The 20,551-nt window shown below is 38.9% G+C and overlaps 1 protein-coding gene and 1 pseudogene across 3 annotated transcripts in view; both read left to right on the plus strand.

Annotated features, from left to right (window-relative positions):
- Nucleotides 1-20,551, plus strand: part of HTR4 (5-hydroxytryptamine (serotonin) receptor 4, G protein-coupled) — a 313,497-nt gene that overhangs the window by 233,012 nt on the left and 59,934 nt on the right. For all 3 annotated transcript variants that reach the window (XM_006893718.1, XM_006893720.1, XM_006893719.1), the window contains one exon: nucleotides 6,347-6,915. In XM_006893718.1, the coding sequence (XP_006893780.1) occupies nucleotides 6,347-6,915 (569 nt within the window). The remainder of the gene's footprint in view (nucleotides 1-6,346; nucleotides 6,916-20,551) is intronic.
- Nucleotides 8,687-14,765, plus strand: LOC102846287 (annotated as a pseudogene).

Raw genomic sequence — 20,551 nt, forward strand, 5'->3', positions numbered from 1 at the left:
AGGATGCATCCCTGGAATACACCCTTCCCAATTTTGAACCATGTATATGGATATGTAGTTATTGTTATTGTGTGCTGTCAAGTCATCTGCAACTCACAGCAACCCTATATACAACAGCCTTAAACTCTGCTCTATCCTGTGCCAATCTTACTGTATTTGACACACCTACCCCATTACCCTAGTCACTGAATCAATCCATCTCGAGGGTCTGTCACTCCTGCACTGTCCCTCCACCCTCCCAAGCATGATGTCCCACTTCAAAGTCTGTTCCCTCCTTGCAACATGTCCAAAGTATGTTAGACAAATCTTCAGAATCCTTGCCTCCAAGGAGCAATCTGTTTTAACCCTCTCTAGGATAAACCTGTTTGTTTTTATAACAGTCCATCATATATTCAATACCCTTCTCCATAAGACTTTAAGAAAAAACCCTTAAATAATAAAAATCAGTAAGAATGAAAATAGAACAATGTGGTCTATTCTCTGTTGGGTTGCTAACCAAAAACTAATTCAATCAGAGATTCAAATTCACCAACTGCTCTGCCGAAGAAAGAGAAGCAGTCTCCTTAAAATCAACTTGTAGTCGTTGGTTCGGTTTTGTGGTATATAAGCACTAATCTAAAGAAAGCTGGGAAACTACACTAATACTAAAATAGAGCTGAGTATAAGGCAAATAATATCACTTGATAGAAAGAGATATCACATAAAGAGTTGATTTAGTAAGAGCTGTTGTTGTACTTAGGTGCTGTCAAATACAATATGTATTTATTGTTAAATAAATTAGCAACCTTAAGAACAAGAAATCTGAGCCCTTTGAATTCTGTTCCATCTTCATAATTTCTAATATACTTGAATCCATTGCAGTAGTCACTGTGTCAATCTATCTGATTGAGGGTCTTCCTCTCCTCCACCAACTCTCTACCTTTCCAAGCATGAGTCCCCTCTCCCAGCAACATGTCCAAAGTATGTAAGATGAAGATTTACCATCTTTGTGTCCAAAGAGCACTCTGGTTGTACTTTCTCCAAGCCTTATCTGTTTGTTGCTTTTGCAGTCCATGCAATATTCAGTACTCTTCTCCAACACTACAGCTTAAAGGAACGAGTTCTTCTTCTGTCATCCTTAGTCATGCCCAACTCTCAGATGCATAGCAAGTGACTGAAAAGACCATGATGTATCTTAGTCCTCAAATGGACGTGATTGCTCCTCAATAATTTGGAGAGCTCCATGATTGTAGACAATGCAATATGTCTCCTGATCTCCTGAATGATGGTGCCAAACTTGCCAGAACATTACTATACAATTTAATATTACTATAAGATTATAGGGAGCTTTGGTGTCCTAGTGAAGAAACTGTGATACGATCCCAAAGGCATGTGACTCAAATCCACCAGTTATTCCACAGGATAAGGAGGGGCAATCTCTTCCCATGTGATTTATTGTCTCTGAAAACCTGCTGGATTGTCGATTATGTGTTGATTCTGACTTAATGGTACACAATAATATCAGAATATTATATTGTGGTTTGATTGTGAGGTACTTCTGGCAGTTTCTTATCTATATTCTGTTCCAGCCATTTTTTAAATAATCTTCAGCAAAGTTCAAGCAGAATTTAAAAGAGGCCATGGCACCAGGGATATCATTGCTGATGGCAGATGGATCCTGGCTGAAATGAAGGAATACCAGAAGAATGTTTATTTGTGTTTTATTGACTATGCAAAGGCATTTGACTGTGTGTATCATTACAAGTTGTGGCTGACATTGAGAAGAATGGGAATCTCAGAGCACTGAACTGTGCTCATGTGGAACCTATACCTGGACCAGGAGGCTGTTGTGCAAACAGAGCAGGGGACATGGTTTGGAATTGGGAAAGGAATATACCAAATTTGTACTCTCTCTACATACCTATTCAAACTGTATGCTGAGAAAATTACTCAAGAAGTTGGACTCTATTAGTAGGAGTGTGGCATCAGGGTTGAAGGGACACACATTAATAACCTGCATTATGCAGATGACACAACCTTACTTGCTGAAAGTGAGGAGGGCTCGAAACATTTGTTGCGGAAGATCAAAGAATGCAGCCTTCAGTATGGATTGCAATCTCAATGTCAGGAAAATGAAGATTCTTACTCCTGGACTGATATGCAGTGTCATGATGGATGGGGAGGAGATTGAGACTTTCAACAGCTTCAGGTATGCATCCGAGAGCTGGACAATGAATAAAGATGACAAGAAAGAATTCATGCCTTTGAACTATGGTGTTGGAGAAGAACACTGAACATCCCATGGATGGCCAAGAGAATAAACAGATAGGTCTTGGAGAAGGTGGAGCCAGAGTGCTTTTTAGAGGCAAGAATGATGAGGCTTTGCCTCACATACTTTGGACATGTTTCTAGGAGGTGCTATGCTAGTCCATAGAAAAGGACATGATGTTGGGAAGGATTGAGAATGGCAAAGGAGGGGAAGACTCTCAACCAGGTAGATTGATAAGGTGACTGCTACAGTGGGCTCTTGTGTGTCAGGAAGTGTGAGGATGGCACAGGATAGAACAGAGGTTTTTGTTCAGAGGCTTGTTATGAGTTGTGCTTGACTCGATGGCACCTAACAACAACATAATTGTGATAAAAGTATAAAATTAGGCAGTGGTTTTTTCCCTGTTGTATATAGGGTCACAGCTGATTCTGTAGTACTTAACAACATCATACAAAATATGTGCACAGCTAATAAAATAATACCAAGAATATATCAAAGCCCTTAATTATATACTCCTTGGAGGGAAGGATTCTGAAGCTTCGTCTGACATACTTTGGACATGTTGCAAGGAGAGATGTCGTTGGAGTGGGACGTCATGCTTGGGAGGTGGGGGGACAGTCCAGGAGAGGAAGACCCTTGATGAGATGGATTGATTCAGTGACTGGGGTAATAATGGGGGCAGGTGTGTCAGAAACAATGAGATTGGCACAGGATAGAGCAAGGTTTAGGGCTCTTGTACATGGGTTTGCTGTGAGTCACAGGCAACCTGATGTCACATAACAACAACAATGCATTAAAGCCAACCCAGTGCCATGGGGTAGAGTCCAAGTTACGGTGAATTTCCATTAGGGTTCAGAAGGTGTTCATTTTAACAAGAGCAGAATGACTCGTCTTTCTCCCACAGAGTAGATATGAGTTTCAGCCTTTCATTTATTAGTCCATCATTTAACCTACTATGTCACAAAAGATTCTCAAGAACATGTGTATTCACACACCCACACATGTTAGCAGGTTAGAAGGTCATGACAACCATGGAATCAGAGAACAGAACTAACAGAATGAGATGGTGTTCTTGACTTTGAAATTAATAACACAGAAAGAGGAATTTGAGTTGACAAAAACAGAGCAATATTGCATAACTTTTATGACAATGCTCTTATAGCAAGGAGGAATGAAAACCAAAGCTTAGTCAAAAATGTATTTAGAAGGCAATGATATCAGTGGATGACTAGCTCACTGACAGTAATGCCCAGGACACAAACCAATAACAAAGCTTAGAGTACAAGACAAATTCCAATCTAAACTCAGTAGAAAGAAAGTCAAGTACATATAAAGAGTGATTTACTGATGCAATCAAATGTACTTTGCAGTGATATTAAACAAACCAACAACCACCAGAAAGTGCCAGTGCACACTGACAGTACCAAGTGCTGTAAGGATTGGAAGGAACTGGACAGACCCACTAGTAGAAACATAAATTGATACAATCACTTTGGAAAACAATTTTGCAATATTTACCATTTTTGCCACTGAATCATTTCCAACTATTGGAAACTCAGTTGTTGTGGGAATGGAACTGTTAGAATTTTCAAAGGCTGATTTGTCAGAAATTTTTTAGATGTTTAGATTGCCAAGTTGAGGGGCTGAGTTTTCCACCCTTTCATTTCACAGATGAGTGCGTCAATTACTTGTACCACCTGAGAATTCTTGTCTGTGTGTTATGTTGTTGTTGTTAGGTGCTGTTGAGTCAACGTGATGCATAGTAACCTATTAGACAATAGGTTAAAGAATTGCCTTCACCATCCTCACTTATTGTTGTAGCCAACTGTCAATCCTTTTCTTTGATGGTCTTCTCCTTTCCTAACTCTCTACTTTTCCAAACTTCATGTCCTTTTCCAAGGATGGGCCTCTCCTGATAACATGCCCAAAATAAGTGAGATGAAGTTTCACTATCTTTGCCTCTACAGGGAACTCTGGCAGCATTTCCTTCAAGACAGATTTGTTTGTTCTTTTGGCAGTCCATGCACAGAAATTTCACTCCTAAATATATGCCTATGAGGAATTAAAATATATGTACACACACATGCAAAAAATAAAAACAAACTTTTATAAGAATAGTCACAATATTTTTATTCAAAATCCCCAAACGAAAAACAATTTAAACATTCATTGACAGTGAAATGTTTAATTATAGTTTAATTCTACAATGCGATATTATAATTAAAAGCAAGAAATTACTGGTACACGCAATAATATGAAAGGATCTCAGATTCAAGTTGAATGGGAGAAGTAAACGAGAAGAGCCCAATCTTTATTATTTCATTAATATTAAGTTGGAAAACATAATTGATCCATGGTGAGTACAATGCATCATAATTAAGTAATCCATGACTACCTTTGAGACTAATGACTGAAAGGGACATTTGCAAGTTTTATGAACTGCTAATAATATTGCATAGCATGCTTTGAGTTATAATTATGCATGCATTTACTTTGTAATAATTTATTAGTATGTGAACTTAATATTTCTGTGATTTATATGCATTTTATTTTAATAAAATATCTGAAGAATGTTTTTAAAAGCATGGGTGAGGAGATAGAGCAACCTAGAGGTCATTAATCCCTTGAACTGAGCCGTTTCAATAGCACGATTGGGATGAATAACTACCTAGCATGAGTTTAAGAGAGAACAGATGGGAGGAGGGTTAGTTGCAGAAACAAATGTTGCCTGGGTCCTATCTCGTGGTTGGATTCCAAAATCCTTTGTGACCTTGCCCTATTCAATCTATGCAATCTTTTCTCCTGTGATTTCAAAATCTCTATCATTTCTCTCTATAAATTTAAGGTCACCTTGGCTATCATTCTATACCAATACATGAATACTTTGCTACAAAAATGATATCGAGAACATAGAAAGCAGAGAAATTAATCTAGCAGTGACCCTGAAGTCCCTCAAAGAGATAGATTTAGACTGGCAGAGAGCTGTGGTTCTGAAATGGTAGTTTGGTAATTTGTTGTTGTTCTTGTGGACCATATAGTCGGAACCAACCCTCCAGCGGGTCTTCAGAGGTAGTTAATCGCATGGGGAGGAGACTGCTCATCCTTCTCCCATGGAGCAGCTGGTGGCCTTGAAACCAGTGCTTTCAGGATTGAAGCACAGCTTCTTGCCACTAGGCCTCCAGAGCTCTCAGTAATGAACTTTAGAATTCTTTTCTTTTTTTTAATTTTTGTTTGTTTTTATTTAATTTTTTATTTTACATTGGTTTGCATACAAAATTCATATTCACTGTCACATTCATGTACATTGTGTTTCACACATTCCTTCATTTACAGTGTGTTTCACACTATCATTCCTACAGACTGTGTCTTAAAGTATTAATCATCATTGATCTATGAATACTGTTACACTTTTTTCAGGTCCTCATTGGATTTTTCTTAATTTATTCACTCCCTCCCTCAGCCCTCCAAACTCTGCCATCCCAGTGATTATCCCCCTCTTGTACCCTTTGCCTTACTCTCCCCTTTGGACGTTTATAAACAACTTGCTAACTAAAGAAGAATTGAATGACATCTGAATCTCCTCCACAACTCCAAAATTTAGACCTAGAAATCTGGTTGAGAAGTGCAGGCATCTTATAATAAGCTTCCCAGGTCATTCCACAAACACCCTTCTAAGAGACTCTTGTATAATATGTGCAAGCAGACAAGAGAGGGAGAAAGCAGGCAGCCCTCTATTATGAGTTGAATACATGAAACAAAGAATGACTTTTGCCTCTATTTTATATCAGCTCTTACCTGAAGCTTTCATAGACAAATTCTTTGAACACTGAGATATACTGTTCTTTTTCTACCATAAAAGTTATATGTGTTGTAGTTTTATAAAATACAAATGAAACTGTGGTGATAACTTTCTTTCCTTTTCCTTTGCTCCTTTTCCATTTATTCTTGCTTTCCTTTCCTTTAATGTTTCCATTCCCCTTTTTCTGTCTCTTAATCTTCTGTTTCTTCCTCTTCTTTCTCATCTTTTTTTTTTAAACTCATTCTCCACATGTTTCTTCCTCTTCACTTTGTCTTTCCCTCCTTCCCTCCAACTTTCAGATAGAACAAAGAAAGTACAAATACAGCTCTAACTCTACGAACTGTGTCTTCATGGTCAACAAGCCCTACGCCATCACCTGCTCCGTGGTGGCCTTCTACATCCCGTTCCTCCTCATGGTGCTGGCCTATTATCGCATCTATGTCACAGCTAAGGAGCATGCCCACCAGATCCAGATGTTGCAACGAGCAGGCGCCCCCTCAGAGGGCAGGGCCCAGCTGGCAGACCAGCACAGCACACATCGCATGAGGACGGAGACCAAAGCAGCCAAGACCCTGTGCATCATCATGGGCTGCTTCTGCCTTTGCTGGGCTCCATTCTTTGTCACCAACATTGTGGATCCTTTCATAGACTACACTGTCCCTGAGCAGGTGTGGACTGCCTTCCTCTGGCTCGGCTATATCAACTCTGGATTGAACCCCTTTCTCTACGCCTTCTTGAATAAGTCTTTTAGACGTGCCTTCCTCATCATCCTCTGCTGTGATGATGAGCGCTATAGAAGACCTTCCATTCTGGGCCAGACTGTCCCCTGTTCAACCACAACCATTAATGGATCCACACATGTGCTAAGGTGAGTGCATGGTGGGGGGATGTGGGAATTTTATCAAAGCATGTATTCACAAAGGGTAGCTCTCCAGTTTTCTGTTTCTAGGGCAGTCATTCCTGAAAACCTATGTATTATTTGCAAAGATTAAAGAAGGTTCTCTCATCTGTTCATAAACTAGTTAAGTGAGGAAGGATTTCAACTTCCAAGGGAGGCCACCCATACCTCTGTGACATTAGACAAATTGCTGAACTATTTGGAACTTTAGTTTTACTTTTAGAAATTGAGATCTTAACTACTCCATTAATATCACTGAACTTTAGTGAGGATCAAACTAACTAATGCATATATAGAACACACAATGTGCTCTGGTGACATATATACATAGTGCTACTAAACCAAAGGTTAGTAGTTCAAATCCACTGAGGACTTCACAAGTTAAAGATGAGATATCTACTCCTATGAGGATATTAAGCCTTGGAAATCCAGAGGAGAGTTGCTGTGTGTTAGGTTGCAGTAGTCTTATCTTTTTGGTTTCAGTTGTGGGGTTTTCTTTGGGTGAGGAGTTATATAGAGAACACATAGCACTGACCCGTTGTTCTTGTTATATCCCACTGACTCTGAACCAACTCACAGCTGACCTTCCTTCAGGTTTTCAGAGGCTGTAAATTGCACAAGAGCAAACTGCCCATCATTAGTCCTTGGCGCAGCTGTCTTCCAGTTAGCTGTGCAACTTGTTACTCACTAAGCTGTCAGAGCACATAGTAAACATAAACACATAGTAAATTGGTTTTCACCATTATTGAGAAATTACATTTTAAGGTAGTGGCAAAAAGCCTAATTCTAAAGTAAAACACTTTTTTTTTTACTCTCACTACTTGGTTTCTTTTATCTCAACACTAAAAAGTGATGATAAATAAAGCTTATCTCCCCAGATTTATTTGTGATAATATATTCGTATTAGAGCCTGACACATAGTAAACACTCTAATACAGCTGATAAATATTTTGTATAGGTAGGAGTAATAATAATGACATATGCCCTGATGTCTTAAAATGAACATAAAATTACCTGATAAACCAATAAAGACAGAACAATAAATGCTCAACAGTAATGCCACGTAACAAAGGACATAATAGAGGAATGGGGCATCTAGAATGAGATTATGAGCAGGAAATAAACTGATTTTGTTTAGAGGAATCAATCAAAGGCTTCACAGGAGAACATTTTATAAAGATTTGAAACATGAAGGAGTATCAGGAAAGCCATTCAAGGCCAGGAGAAAAGAATGAGGAAGAAATGGAAATATGAATGTGTGTGGAAAGAGCAAGTGATTTACCTGAGGGCAAACAGGTTGGATGGAGATGGGAGATACTTTAGTATTGAATGTTCAGTAAACAGTCATGATCTCTCTTTCCACACCCTGAGAATGATCTGGCAGCCCTGGGCTAGAATGTTCTCAACTGTGATGAGCCGCATAAGAGAAATGTGTTCATCCTATAACAAAGATGACTTGTTCATGGTATATATATATATATTGTCTGCCCTGGGATACACAGTGGTTTATAAAAAACACTTTCCTCTTGGAGACAAGCCTTTCATTTTTCTGATGATGTCAACGACATTCAGCTGTTCTTAGCAGCTGAAAATTGAGAAGCTTTCATTTGAATGTGTGTGTAAGAAAATAAGTCAGAAATCACTGTGAAATATAGACACTGTAGCTCAGAAACTGTTCAGAACTAGGAATCCATTTTTCTGCTACCAGTGTGGGCAGACTCCCTCGTAGCTAAAGTCTAGCATGGCATTGAGGTTCCTGCTGTTGGAAAGACTTCAGAGGATACTTGTATAGGCTGACATTCTCTCTTAATTACTATGCCTTAGCAGGCATCATAGAAGGAATCTAACCATAAAGTGTGTGCACATGAACTTCTGTGTGGGTGCCAGATAGTTTTCAGCTATTTAAGCTAGCAGTTGCCTAAGTACAGGCTGTCGACAACTTACAAACAGCGTATGTTCCAGCAGCGCATTTGTTAAGTCAGTTGGTTAGACAACGTGGCCTTTCTCCACAGAAACACTAATAGAAGGGGTTTGGGAGTCTCGAGAGCAACTCAAGAAATTTTCTTTAGTCATGTTGTACTATTTTGTAAATTAATACATTATTATTCTTTTAAATCTTCCGTATAATTGTAAAGCAATGAAAGAGCAGTTTAGCAATGACTTACGGACACATCCTGTGTATCATACGCCATACATTTAGTCGTATTGTCATGAGAAGTGCAGGAAGATAGACTTAGATATTTTTCTGTGGAGGTTAGGAATTTTATAAAAGTAGGAGTCAATCATTGCAAAAAAGGAGACCCTTTGAAACCTAATTCCTCTACTGGATAAAGCTTACAAGGATAAAAATTTGGCCCTGCTTTAGGTAGGTAACGCTGTATACCAAGTACACACAACATTCCTGATGTACCTGTACTGTTTTGAAAATAACATGCACATTCTATGCTTGTTTGTCAACAACTCTCTCCCTGCAAAAGGTCTTTGAAATACCAGAACTATGCCTTTTTTTAACTTGCTGCTATAAAATAAAAGTGTAGTGTATTTACAAAATATCTCCAGGGTAAAAGAGACATTGATGAACAAAGACATTAAGAACTTAAATGTTTGATGACTTAATTAATGAGTCCTAAAATGCAATTCTCCAGCCTATGTTATATTTTAAGAAAAGGATTGCAATTTTCCTTTTAAAAAAACTAAACAAAGGTCAATAGCAAATTGAGGAGAGTTTAAAAAATGCAAAGCTAAACAATAAAAAGTAAAACCAACTTTTTTCTATAATCCTTTTCCTATATCTAGAGAAAACAACAGTACAGATGAGAATAATTTGGTGCATTTGTTAACATTCATGAAAATATACTTAATTATAGGCTTTTTATTTTATATAAGTAGAAGCATTCATATGTGTTTTTCTGCACCTTGATTTTTATACTTTAACAGTACCTTTTGGAGATTGTTCCACTTCAGTGCATCCAGATATCAATGCATTTTTTTATCTTCCCCTCGTCTTCTGTACTAAAAATATGTTCGATTTTATCTAATTATTTCCCACTAATGGGCATGTAGGTGTTTGCAATTTTTTTGTATTATAAATTATACTGTCTTTAATGCTTTTGCACAGATTTTTTTGTGTGTGCATGTGTCAATAATTTTTTCAAGTAGCTACTAAAAGTGATATGCTATATTGACATGTTTTGTGTGCCATCAGTTGGAACCAACACATATCTGACCCTCAGTTAGGTTTTCTGCTTAATTCTTTGGTGTTATTATGTGCACATCAAGTTAGACGGGACAAAAAACTGACCCTCCAAAAGGTTTTCAGAGCCTGTGAGCTGTACAGGAGGATGCCCATCTTTCTCCCGAGCAGCAGCAGCTGATAGATTCAAACCTACCACATTTGGGTTGGAAACTGATCTTCTAGCAATTAATGTTCTCTTCAAAGGAGTATGAGATTATCCACTAGTCTTTATCCTCAGCAACAGTGAGCATTATATCTCTTATTAATTTGTTATTTGAAAAAAATACTCTTTCATTTACATTTTCCAGATAATATACAAGGTTGTTGATTTTCTCTGTTCATTCTGTGTCAATGGTATCTTCATTGATTTGACCTTTTTTGTATCAACTTAGTAGTTTTCTTACACATATTTAGACTTTAATTAAGTTCTGGTTTTTAAGCTTTGATATATAATGTGAAAATGCATATTCTCATCTCTTTTTCAATTCCAGCTGGTATTTGTCATAAACAAATGTCAAATGTTGAAAATAGGGTGTTGGTTTTTTGGGGGTTTTTTTGTTCTTGGGATGTGGGTTTTTTAATTTTGTTTTGTTTTGTTTTTACAACATCTCACAGTTGATTGCAAATGCTTCCTTCATGAAATACTTCCCACACTGACACAGCATTCTTTCCTGGTTTTACTTCTACCTCACTAGCAACCTTTTCTCTGTCTTACCAGTTCTTTCATCTCTTGCTGGTCTCTAAACCGGGGAGTTCTTCAGGACTTGGTTCTTAATACTTTTCTCAGACAACAACACTGTACTGTATATGATCACAGATTCCATTCCTGTAAATAGTATCTATAATATTTCAATTCTTTCTCAAATTAGTATCAACAGATCATAGCTTTCCTTTCAGCTCCAAACTAGAAGATCTTATTTACTTCCCTTCCCATAGAGGTGTCTCTAAGAAATCTCAAAGTTATCACACTCAGAAGAGAATTCTTATTTCTCCAAACACTAGAAATACTGTCTTTCCCATCTTTATAAATGAAACATGGTACTAAGTCCAGGCACCTTCTTGTGGTTCTCAGGGAGAACTAACATATTAGAGTGCTAGTTATAAAAAGAAAAAACAACAGGCTAATACTGCGGAGAAAATGGCATTAAATAGGAACAAATCCAACCATAGGAGCAAAATATGAATCATAAACATGTAGGATGATGTTTGAATATATATTTAGCTGTGCATATAAAATCTGGAATTTTTAAAAGATACATTCATTATCTTCACCCAAGACATCCATTTAAAAGACACAGGACAGACAGACTTCCAGAGAGCTACTTCCATGTTAAAATAATATTCTCATCACTGGGCCCAATGGCAGCACCATGAATGATGGAGAAGAGATTTGAGATTGTTAACAAATTCATCTTGTTAAGTCCACAATCAACACTCTTGGCATCAGCAATTAGGAAATCAAATGGTGAATTACACTGCGAAGATCTGCTGTGAGGGACTTTTCCAGAGGGCTAAAAAGCAATGATGTCAATCTAGAGACTAAGATGCACCTGATCCAGGCGAAGGTCTTCACAATTACTTGTGGTACATCAAAAAGCTGGACAATGAATACGTCAACTCTGAATCATAGCAACCTATGCACAATAGCTCTGAACCCTGCTCTATCCTGAGCCAATTTCTGTCTCTGTCACCTACCCTTATTATCCCAGTTACTGTGTCAATCCACCTCTACTGGTGTCTTCCTCTCCAGCACTCTCCCTCCACCCTTTCAAGCATAATGTCCTTCTCCAAGAACTGACCCCTCCTGGCAACATGTTCAAAATATGTGAGACAGATTTTCACAATCCTTGCTTCCAAGGAACAACCTGGTTTCAGTCTCTCCAGGCCAGACACATTTGTTCTCCTGGCAATCCATGATATGTTCTATACTCTTCTCCAGCACCACAATTCAAAGGCATTGATTCATCTTTTGTCATTGTCTAGTTCTCTGGTGCATAGCAAGTAATTGAGAAGATCATGCCCTGGATCAGGCGCACTTTAGTCTCTACACTGATATTGCTGCTCTTTAATACTCTGAGAAGGTCTCGAACCACAGATTTTCCTACTGCAATTTATCTTTTTGATTACCTGACTCCTGGTTCAAGATTATTGATTGTGAACCAAAGCAAGCTAAAATTGTTAACAATCTCAATCTCTTCTCCATTTATTGTGATGTTTCCAATTAGCCCAGTGGTGAGAATCTTTGTTTTCTTGATGTTAAACTTCAATGTATATTGCAGACTATGGTCCTTGACTTTCTGAAGCAAATGCTTTGGCAAGCAAGGTTGTAATGTCTGCATAACACAGGTTGTTGGTGAGTTTTCCTCCAATCCTGATGTCTCATTTCTCCTCATAAAGTCCAACTCCTCAATGATCTGGTCCGCATACAGACTGAAAAGGTATGGAGACAAGATACATCGCTGATGTACTCCCTTCCTAATTTTGAACAGTGCAATGTTTCCTTACTTTATCCTGACAGCTGCTTCCTTGTCCAAGTATAAGTTTCACATGAGCACAATCAGTTGTTCTGGGATTTCCATTCTTCTCAAGTTTAGCCACAATTGTCCACACCTCAGGCTTTCTGATTCCATGGGCAGAGTCAGGATTAAAATTACCGTGTCCTGGATTGTTCTTGTTATGTGCTGTCAAGTGAACCTGCTCATAATGGACCTTTCAGAAAGTTTTCAGAGACTCCTATCTTTAGAAGGAGAGTTCCATTTTCTCCCCCAGAGCTGCTTATAAAAATTTAGATGAGATGATTAATATTTTTGTTGTTATTAAAGAAATTTCTTTATGATTGCTTGCTCTCAAATTCATGAAATATTAAAACCTCAAAAGTACAAATTACCACGATTTTCAAATATTCCCTGAAATCCTGAAGAAAGAACAAAATTAATCTATAAGCCGAAGGACAAAATAGAGAGAGTCATCTAACAACGACACTCTGAGAATGTAGAAGCACTTTCTCTGGAGCAACAGAATTTCAGTTTTCCATATTGAATTAGAAACAGACTAATCTGGCCTTAATGGTTTAGAATATCAGTCTCCCAAGTGTGGCTGTAGTTTTACAGTGCTTTGTTGTATATGATATTTTTATCATTAAATAAGAAGATGGGTGGCCAATTTGATAATATATGCTCTTTCAAAAGATCTTAGAGAATTTGATCACTGACATTATGCTAATTGATATGTGTTGTGGCAGAAATGACAATAGTTGTGTGAAGTTGTTTTCCAACTATCTTCATTGGAGATATCTATCTCACCATCAAAATAGATGTGAAAATACCATTTGGTTGGCTGACGAAATATTTTGCCTTCATATATAGGTACAAACATGAGTTATTTATTGTAATAGAAATATTTCTTGGGACAGTTTGGATTTTGATTGCACATATATATTAAACAGAAGCATAGTGTCACTAAGTGGGCAATAGATACTAAGAAGTTCACTGTATGTATATACTTATAATTAGTGAATGTGGAGGAGTTTCTCTGTCCATAACCTGGTCCTGTACCTAGATGTTCTCCATCCCCCAGTATCTCCCTTAGTCTCATAGCAGACACTTTTCCTACTCTTGGAAACACATACCAAATGTAATAGCAGAGAAATAACTTAATGATTAAACATTGGCAGCATTCCTAATGAAGTCAGGAATAATCAAAGGATGCTTCTTACCACTACTGCACATGCAAAATCTAAAAGACAGAAAAAAATGACGTTTAAAATTGGGAGTGGAGGCAGTAAGGGCAAAGCTGCCTTTACTGATAAACAATGTAATCATCTTCATTACCACGGTAAGGAAAACTTAGAAAGCTGAGAAGATAGTTCACCCGGATGCCTAGAGATAAGAGCCGTTCTCAACTATCAGCAGTTTCCCTAGGTATTAGAAAGAACCAGTTAGAATGTAAATTAAAGAAAACAATACCGTCAACAGAGCAATTCTTAAGTTCCTTAAAATAGAATGAAAAGAAGAGTATATGACTGTTAGAATAGCAAATTTTAAAATGTGTCGGCAGAGAAAGAGTTGAGAGTACAGGACAGCAGGAACCACCATCTTGCAGTGATCCACCAAAATAATGACCACAAAAGCAAAGAGGCACCCGCTACAGGTTCTCTTGGCCCGTTAGCATGGAGCTATTCCTTTGGCCACTTTGATCTGAATCTCCAAGAAAGGAGCTACTGCAGACATCCAGGAAATGGGCACTGTGGTGAGGAAGGCCTCCCGAATGTTAGCATGGCTAAACCGGAGGAGTCTACAGCATTCCGCAGCATGCTGTTGGCCTCCTGGTGAACAAGCAAGTTAAGGGTCAAATTCTTGCCAAGAGAGCGAACGTGCACACTGAGGGTATTAAGCACTCTTAAGAGCAGGGGTAGCTTCCTGAAATGAGTGAAGGAAAATGATCAGAAAAAGAGAAAAAGCCAAGGAGAAAGGCACTTGGGTCCAGCTGAAACGCCAGCCCGCGCCCCCCAGAGCAGCACACTTTGTGAGAACGAATGCAAAGGAACCCGAACTGCTGGCCCTATTCCTATGAATTCATGGCATAATCAGGGTGAAATTAAGCTGTCTGGGAAAAGAAGGGGTGGGAGTACAGGAGAGAGAGAGAAAGTCAAGAGATAGAAGAAGAGATTGTTATTAAATAATTTTTTTTTTTTACATTATAAGAAATTATTGGTAAAGGACAGCTTCTGGAGCTTGATCTATTAGCTTCTTTCCAACAGTCATGTACTGAGCACCTAATGTACCAGATACCGTATATGCGATGGCAGGCATGAAGATGAACAATGATCTTATTAAGTGATCTTGTAGCTTAATTGAGGAAGGAGACACATTAGCAACTAATCAAAGTACAGTGAGTATTGTGCAAATTTTAACAGAAGCCAAAGAAACTGCTACTTAGTCTCCAACTTCCTGGTCACCACAGATGACACTTGAACTACAGTGGCAAAGGCCAGAACCCTATGAGTCTGCTCAGCCATAAGGCAGCCCTGCAGTTTAAAAGGGAGCTCTGGTGGTGCAGTTCATAGTGAATCTGCCACTGATTCAAAGACCGTGCATCTCCAGGAGTTTGAATGCCCAGTAAGGACTGGTAGGTCTGACTGTAACCTTAGAACAGACCTTTTCTCTACATAAATCCACTGAGGATTTCAGTATGGGCTTCTTTGGGAAATAATCCCTGCCCTGCTTATTTTACTACCTCATTGTGAAATTCAAACAAGGTAATGGATGTGAAATTGCTTTGCTAACTGCAAAGCTCTGGCCTCTTGAGAGAGACAATTATGTTATAAGAACAGATTATTTATAAATTAGACAACAAGCAGAGACGGCATGCAAAATTTAGCTTTAAAGATAGGTTCTTCTACCGTCACGTCAAGCCCAGGGTTCCTTCCTTCTTCAACTTCAGACGTTGCTCAAACCTAGAACACTGGCCCACTTCCAGTAGTCTTTATAAGCACTTCTTGGAGAGTTTCTTGTATAACTAACTTAATTCTTGGTTACTATTCCTGACTGTCCTCCCTCAAGGCCCCCAATAAGCTACTTTAGAGCTATACTGTCCAGTAAGATAATCACTGGTCACATTATTTACCTGGAGTGTCTGTATATGCTAGAACAAGTTTTCACCACTCTCAAAATTATTTATAAATTCCGAAATATTGCTTTAATACTATAAATCTATGGCGATGGTAAAGTTCGACACACCATAATTCTACTTTTAAACATAGTTTCACACCTTGTGAATCAGATAGTTTTACCTATGATTGAAGAAATCATTTCCGTTTTACTAACTTTGTATCTTTGAGGTTTCTGCTAGTATCTGAAAGTTGCTTGACATTTAAAAGCCATCTTGTGACCTTTAACTTGGACTTTGGAGACACAATTGGATTCTGAATTTACCTCATTGTTTTGAACCTAAGCAGACCTAGTCTGAGTGAATCAAAGATAGATGAGATTGGCCTTGCCTTCCCCTCCCCAGACCTCCCGAGGGCTGACTACTTAATTTTCCCATGGCCAAGTGCAAGAGCGAAATGCTGAGGAAATGTAATGTGCTCACATATTGCGCTTATCTCCTCTGCTCAGATGTACTACCTTGTCTTTTCTGACTTCACATATTCAAAGATAAAATTATTAAGAATTTCAAAATGGTGACAGAAGAGCATTATGTTGTTGTAGTTGTTGCTGTTAGGTGCCGTCGATTTGCTTGTGACTCATAGTAATCCTATGTACAATAGCCCTGAAACCTGCTCTATCCTGTTCCAATCATATTGTCTCTGACACATCTAGCTTATTATCCCAATCACTGAATCAATCCATCTCATCGAGGGTCCTCCTCTCCTGCGCTGTCCCTCCGCCCAAGCATGACGTCTCTGTCCAAGGATTAGTCCTTCTTTGAAACATGTCCAAAGTATGTCAGACAAAGCTTCAGAATCCTTCCTCCAAGGAGCATCCTGGCTTCACCCTTTCCAGGATGAACCTGTTTATTCTCCTGGCAGTTCGTGGAATATTACATACTCTTCTCTAGCATCACAGCTCAAAGGCATCAATCCTCTTTTCATCATCCCTAGTCGTTGTCCAGCTTTCTAACACATTATACCAGACCTTAAATTCTTGAGTTTGAGACCCTGTGTGACTGCACAGGTCCCATATCCTTAGGCTGACCTTGCTTCTACTCAGCTTCAGTCCAAAAGATCTTCAATTATGTTGATTTTGTTGGTACCACCACACCAGAAAAACAGAATAATGACATCAAAAAGACTTACCAAATAATCAGAATTAGAAAAAATAAAGCTCTTTTCAGAGTGCATCCTCCCTCAGAGTTTGTTACTCAGATGGTCCACATTGTTCTCCAGGATGGTCATATTTGGACTAAAGTGCTAAGACTGAAACATGATCTCTTTCACGGAAGTTTGCTGTCTGTGAAGTTTCTCTCTTGGACCTAGTGTATGACTTACAGATATGTAACCAAAGGAAATCTCACTGAAAATACCCCAGGGGGTGTAGGTGTTATGATCTGACTGTTTTAATCCTCCCAGAGACTGTCTTTTACAATTTACTATTGACCTTGAGCATGTGACTGAAGACCTCCAGGTAATTGTTTCTTTATCTATAGAATGAAGGTGAAACTAGAAGCTGTCTCTTAGGATTCCTGCTAAAGTTAAAGATGCCATATGTGCTGGAATAAGCCTGCCTCCTATTACACTGAAATTGTTCAGTTAGCGCAAACTTCTGTAATTGTTGTCATAATTATACATGTAACATCGTTCACATCTTGGTAAAACACTCAGACAATTTTCCAGTCATTTTCTCAGTTTGCGGATCAGCATTGCTTAATAAATGAGTCAACAAAAATCTCTATAGTCTAAACAAATTCCCTTCAATAAAGAATGAAGAGCTCCCGCTGCTACAAGAAGAGCCAGAAATGAATTCAATTAAATTAATCACACTGTTTATAAATTTTTTTAAGCAACATGAGACAAGACTTGTTTCCTGAGTACATCATGCCTTGTGCTAAACAATTGGACCTGTTATTGTGAATATGCCATCTGGCTTTTAAATTACCTGTAGGCATTTATTTGACCCAACATATAAAACACACTAACCATATTAAACAAGTTGGGTCTACTCTGTGGGCATTTGTCTTACCCCTCTTGCTCTGCAGGCACACTTCCTTTCAGGATGCCAATGAGGTTCTCTGAGATTGATGCCCACACTGTGCATGCCACCTTGGAGGAAAGGCACCAAGCAGCACCCAGGTCCAGACCCCCAGGATGGTTTGGCTAAGCCAAGAATGGAAACAACATGGAGTGGTGGTGTCATCTGAGACTTTGCCTGCATCCTGGCTACTCTGATCTGAGAGCTCTGAAATATTGAGAAAAACTGGCCTCCACTTAAGAGAGATTTTGTTCAGATTAGTCCACTCGGAACACAGATACCAATATATTTTGTTGTCTTACTAGGTGATATTGAGTTGGTTCTGACCCACAGAATCTTATATACAACCGAATGAAGACATTGTCCAGTCCTGGACCGTTATCATAGTTTGCTTCTGGGCCCAAGTCTGCTATGATAGCAAGCATTGTCAGTCTGTCTTCTTAAGGGTCTTGTGATCTGCTTCCAAAAGATCACAAACATTGAAAACCCTGTTAAGCACAGTTCACCTCTTATACCCATGTTATTACCATGCATTAAAATTAATTCACTTAATGACAACTATTTCTGTGTAATTCCCAGCAGCACTGAGACCATCTAGTGTAGTGGGGAAAGCAGGAGGCCTACATTCTAATCCCTTATTGATCTCTCAGCACCAGTGATGAAGTTGAATTTGATAATGCTTCAAGTTTCTCCTTTCCTCCACATTCTAGACTACTGAGACCGTGGGGATTTAAACCATTACTTCTCAACTGGAGATGATTTTACCCACCAGGGGACATTTCGCAATATCTGAAAACACGTTTGACTGCCTTGAGCATGTGGGTGTTTTTAGCATCTAGTGAGTAGAGATCACAGTGACTGCTGAACATCCTATAATGCCAACAACAAAGGATTGTGAAAGCTCAAATGTTAAAATGAGCTAAGATTGGGAAAATCCTAATTTGAACTAATCCTCTGGGTTTTTCGGTAATTGTCTTATTACTCTCATGGTACATAGAGAAAGCTATTTTAACTATTCCACTTCAGTGAAGCCTCAGAACCATGTGGCTCTTCTTCTGCCTGGTGGTGTAGCATGTTATGGACTGCTAACCAAAAGGTTGGCAGTTTGAACCCTCAAGCTACTCTGAGGGATGGACAGTTTCCTCCCTTAAAGATTTCATTTCAGAAACTCAGTGGAGGGGTGCCATGAGTTGCACTCAATGGTTGTAAATTTGCTTTAATCCCCCGCAAGGGACTCAGATGGCTCAGCTGCTAATGAAAAGATCAGTAGTTCAAACCCCCCAGCTTCTTTGTGGGAGATGTGACCATGTGTTTCCATAAAAGTTGCTACCTTGGAACCAATGGAGCAATTATCTCCTGCCCTACAGTTGAGTTGGACTCAATTAGACAGCAACAGCTCTGAGTTGGACTCAAGTAGACAGCAACAGCTTTGGAGTTTGGGTGATTTTTGTTATGGTTGTTGATTTGTTTTAATATCCTTCCATTTCCAAGACAATCAACTGCCACTGAGTCTATCTCACATCATAGCAGCCCTGTAGGGTAGAGCAGAAGTACCTTCTAGGCAGTAAATTCTTACAGAAACAGACTGTCTCACTTTTCTACCCTGGTTTTAGGACAAGAACTGGGGGAAGTCCTGGAAAGGTGATCTTTCTGGGAGAAAGGGTCCAAGATGACTATGGCTAGATTGTAGTCAGTTACCTTTCAGTTAAACTCTTTCTACCAGGCAGACTCTATGAGCATGTTCTCTTACAGAGTGTACTTGGCAGAGACACAGCCCTCCCAATTTAGTCAGAGCAGCTGTTCGTGAAGGAATTGCCTCCAAAGCATGCTAAGAGACCCACCATAGAGCCATAACCCCATATAAATGTGTGTTTAGTCCATAATATGATAATGTGGCCCTCTGCTCTAAAGAAGCATACTAATGATTAGAGATTCAACTAATAGTGGGCATTGGCACACTGGAGTATGGCTAGAGGAGGAGGGCAATTACCATGATTCTCTTTGTATGACATACAAGAAACAAAAGAAAGCATTGGCAATGGTGAATATAGAGCGAAAGAGATTTGGGTTGCAGCCATTGTTTTTATATTTCTGAAAGGCTGTCATGGGAAAGAGGGATACGACTTATTCTGCATGGTCCCAAGGGAGAACAGTAGGCATGAAGGATTAAAGTTGTAAGTATGTATTTCAGCACCAGATATAATGTGCTGTCTTGCAGGACATGCTTAGTAAAGTAGAGGTTGAATATCACTTAGAAATGTTGGCTGACCATCCACTACTAAAAGCATCGATTATCAGTCAGCGGGGCTGAGAGAGGAGTGGGTTCGATGGGAGGATGTTCTTAGACTCTACCTGTGTGAGTCTGTAGGTTAAAGAATCTTCCCAGCAGATGGTGGAATAAAGGAGAGTGAAAACCCCACTTCATTCAAAGTACTATTTTGTGTAGTTGAAGCTGGAGAATTTCTGGAAAGATTACTTATCAGAAGATAAGTGTCTGAGGGGATGGATGGTGGAATGCTCAGGAACCATTCTATTTTCCATCAGTGATTCCTGCAATCTGTAGCTCGTAGGCACCGTAAACGTTTCTGAGGAAGAAATCTGCCCTCAGACTGGATAGATGCTCAATGGTATACAGCTGCTCAGTTGCCAGAATTCTGTTTACAGGAAATGTTAGTCATCTCTG

The sequence above is a fragment of the Elephantulus edwardii genome, unplaced genomic scaffold (genome assembly GCF_000299155.1).
Source record: "Elephantulus edwardii isolate Elephantulus edwardi_28Jun2011 unplaced genomic scaffold, EleEdw1.0 scaffold00130, whole genome shotgun sequence".
In the NCBI taxonomy this organism is placed as follows: domain Eukaryota; kingdom Metazoa; phylum Chordata; class Mammalia; order Macroscelidea; family Macroscelididae; genus Elephantulus; species Elephantulus edwardii.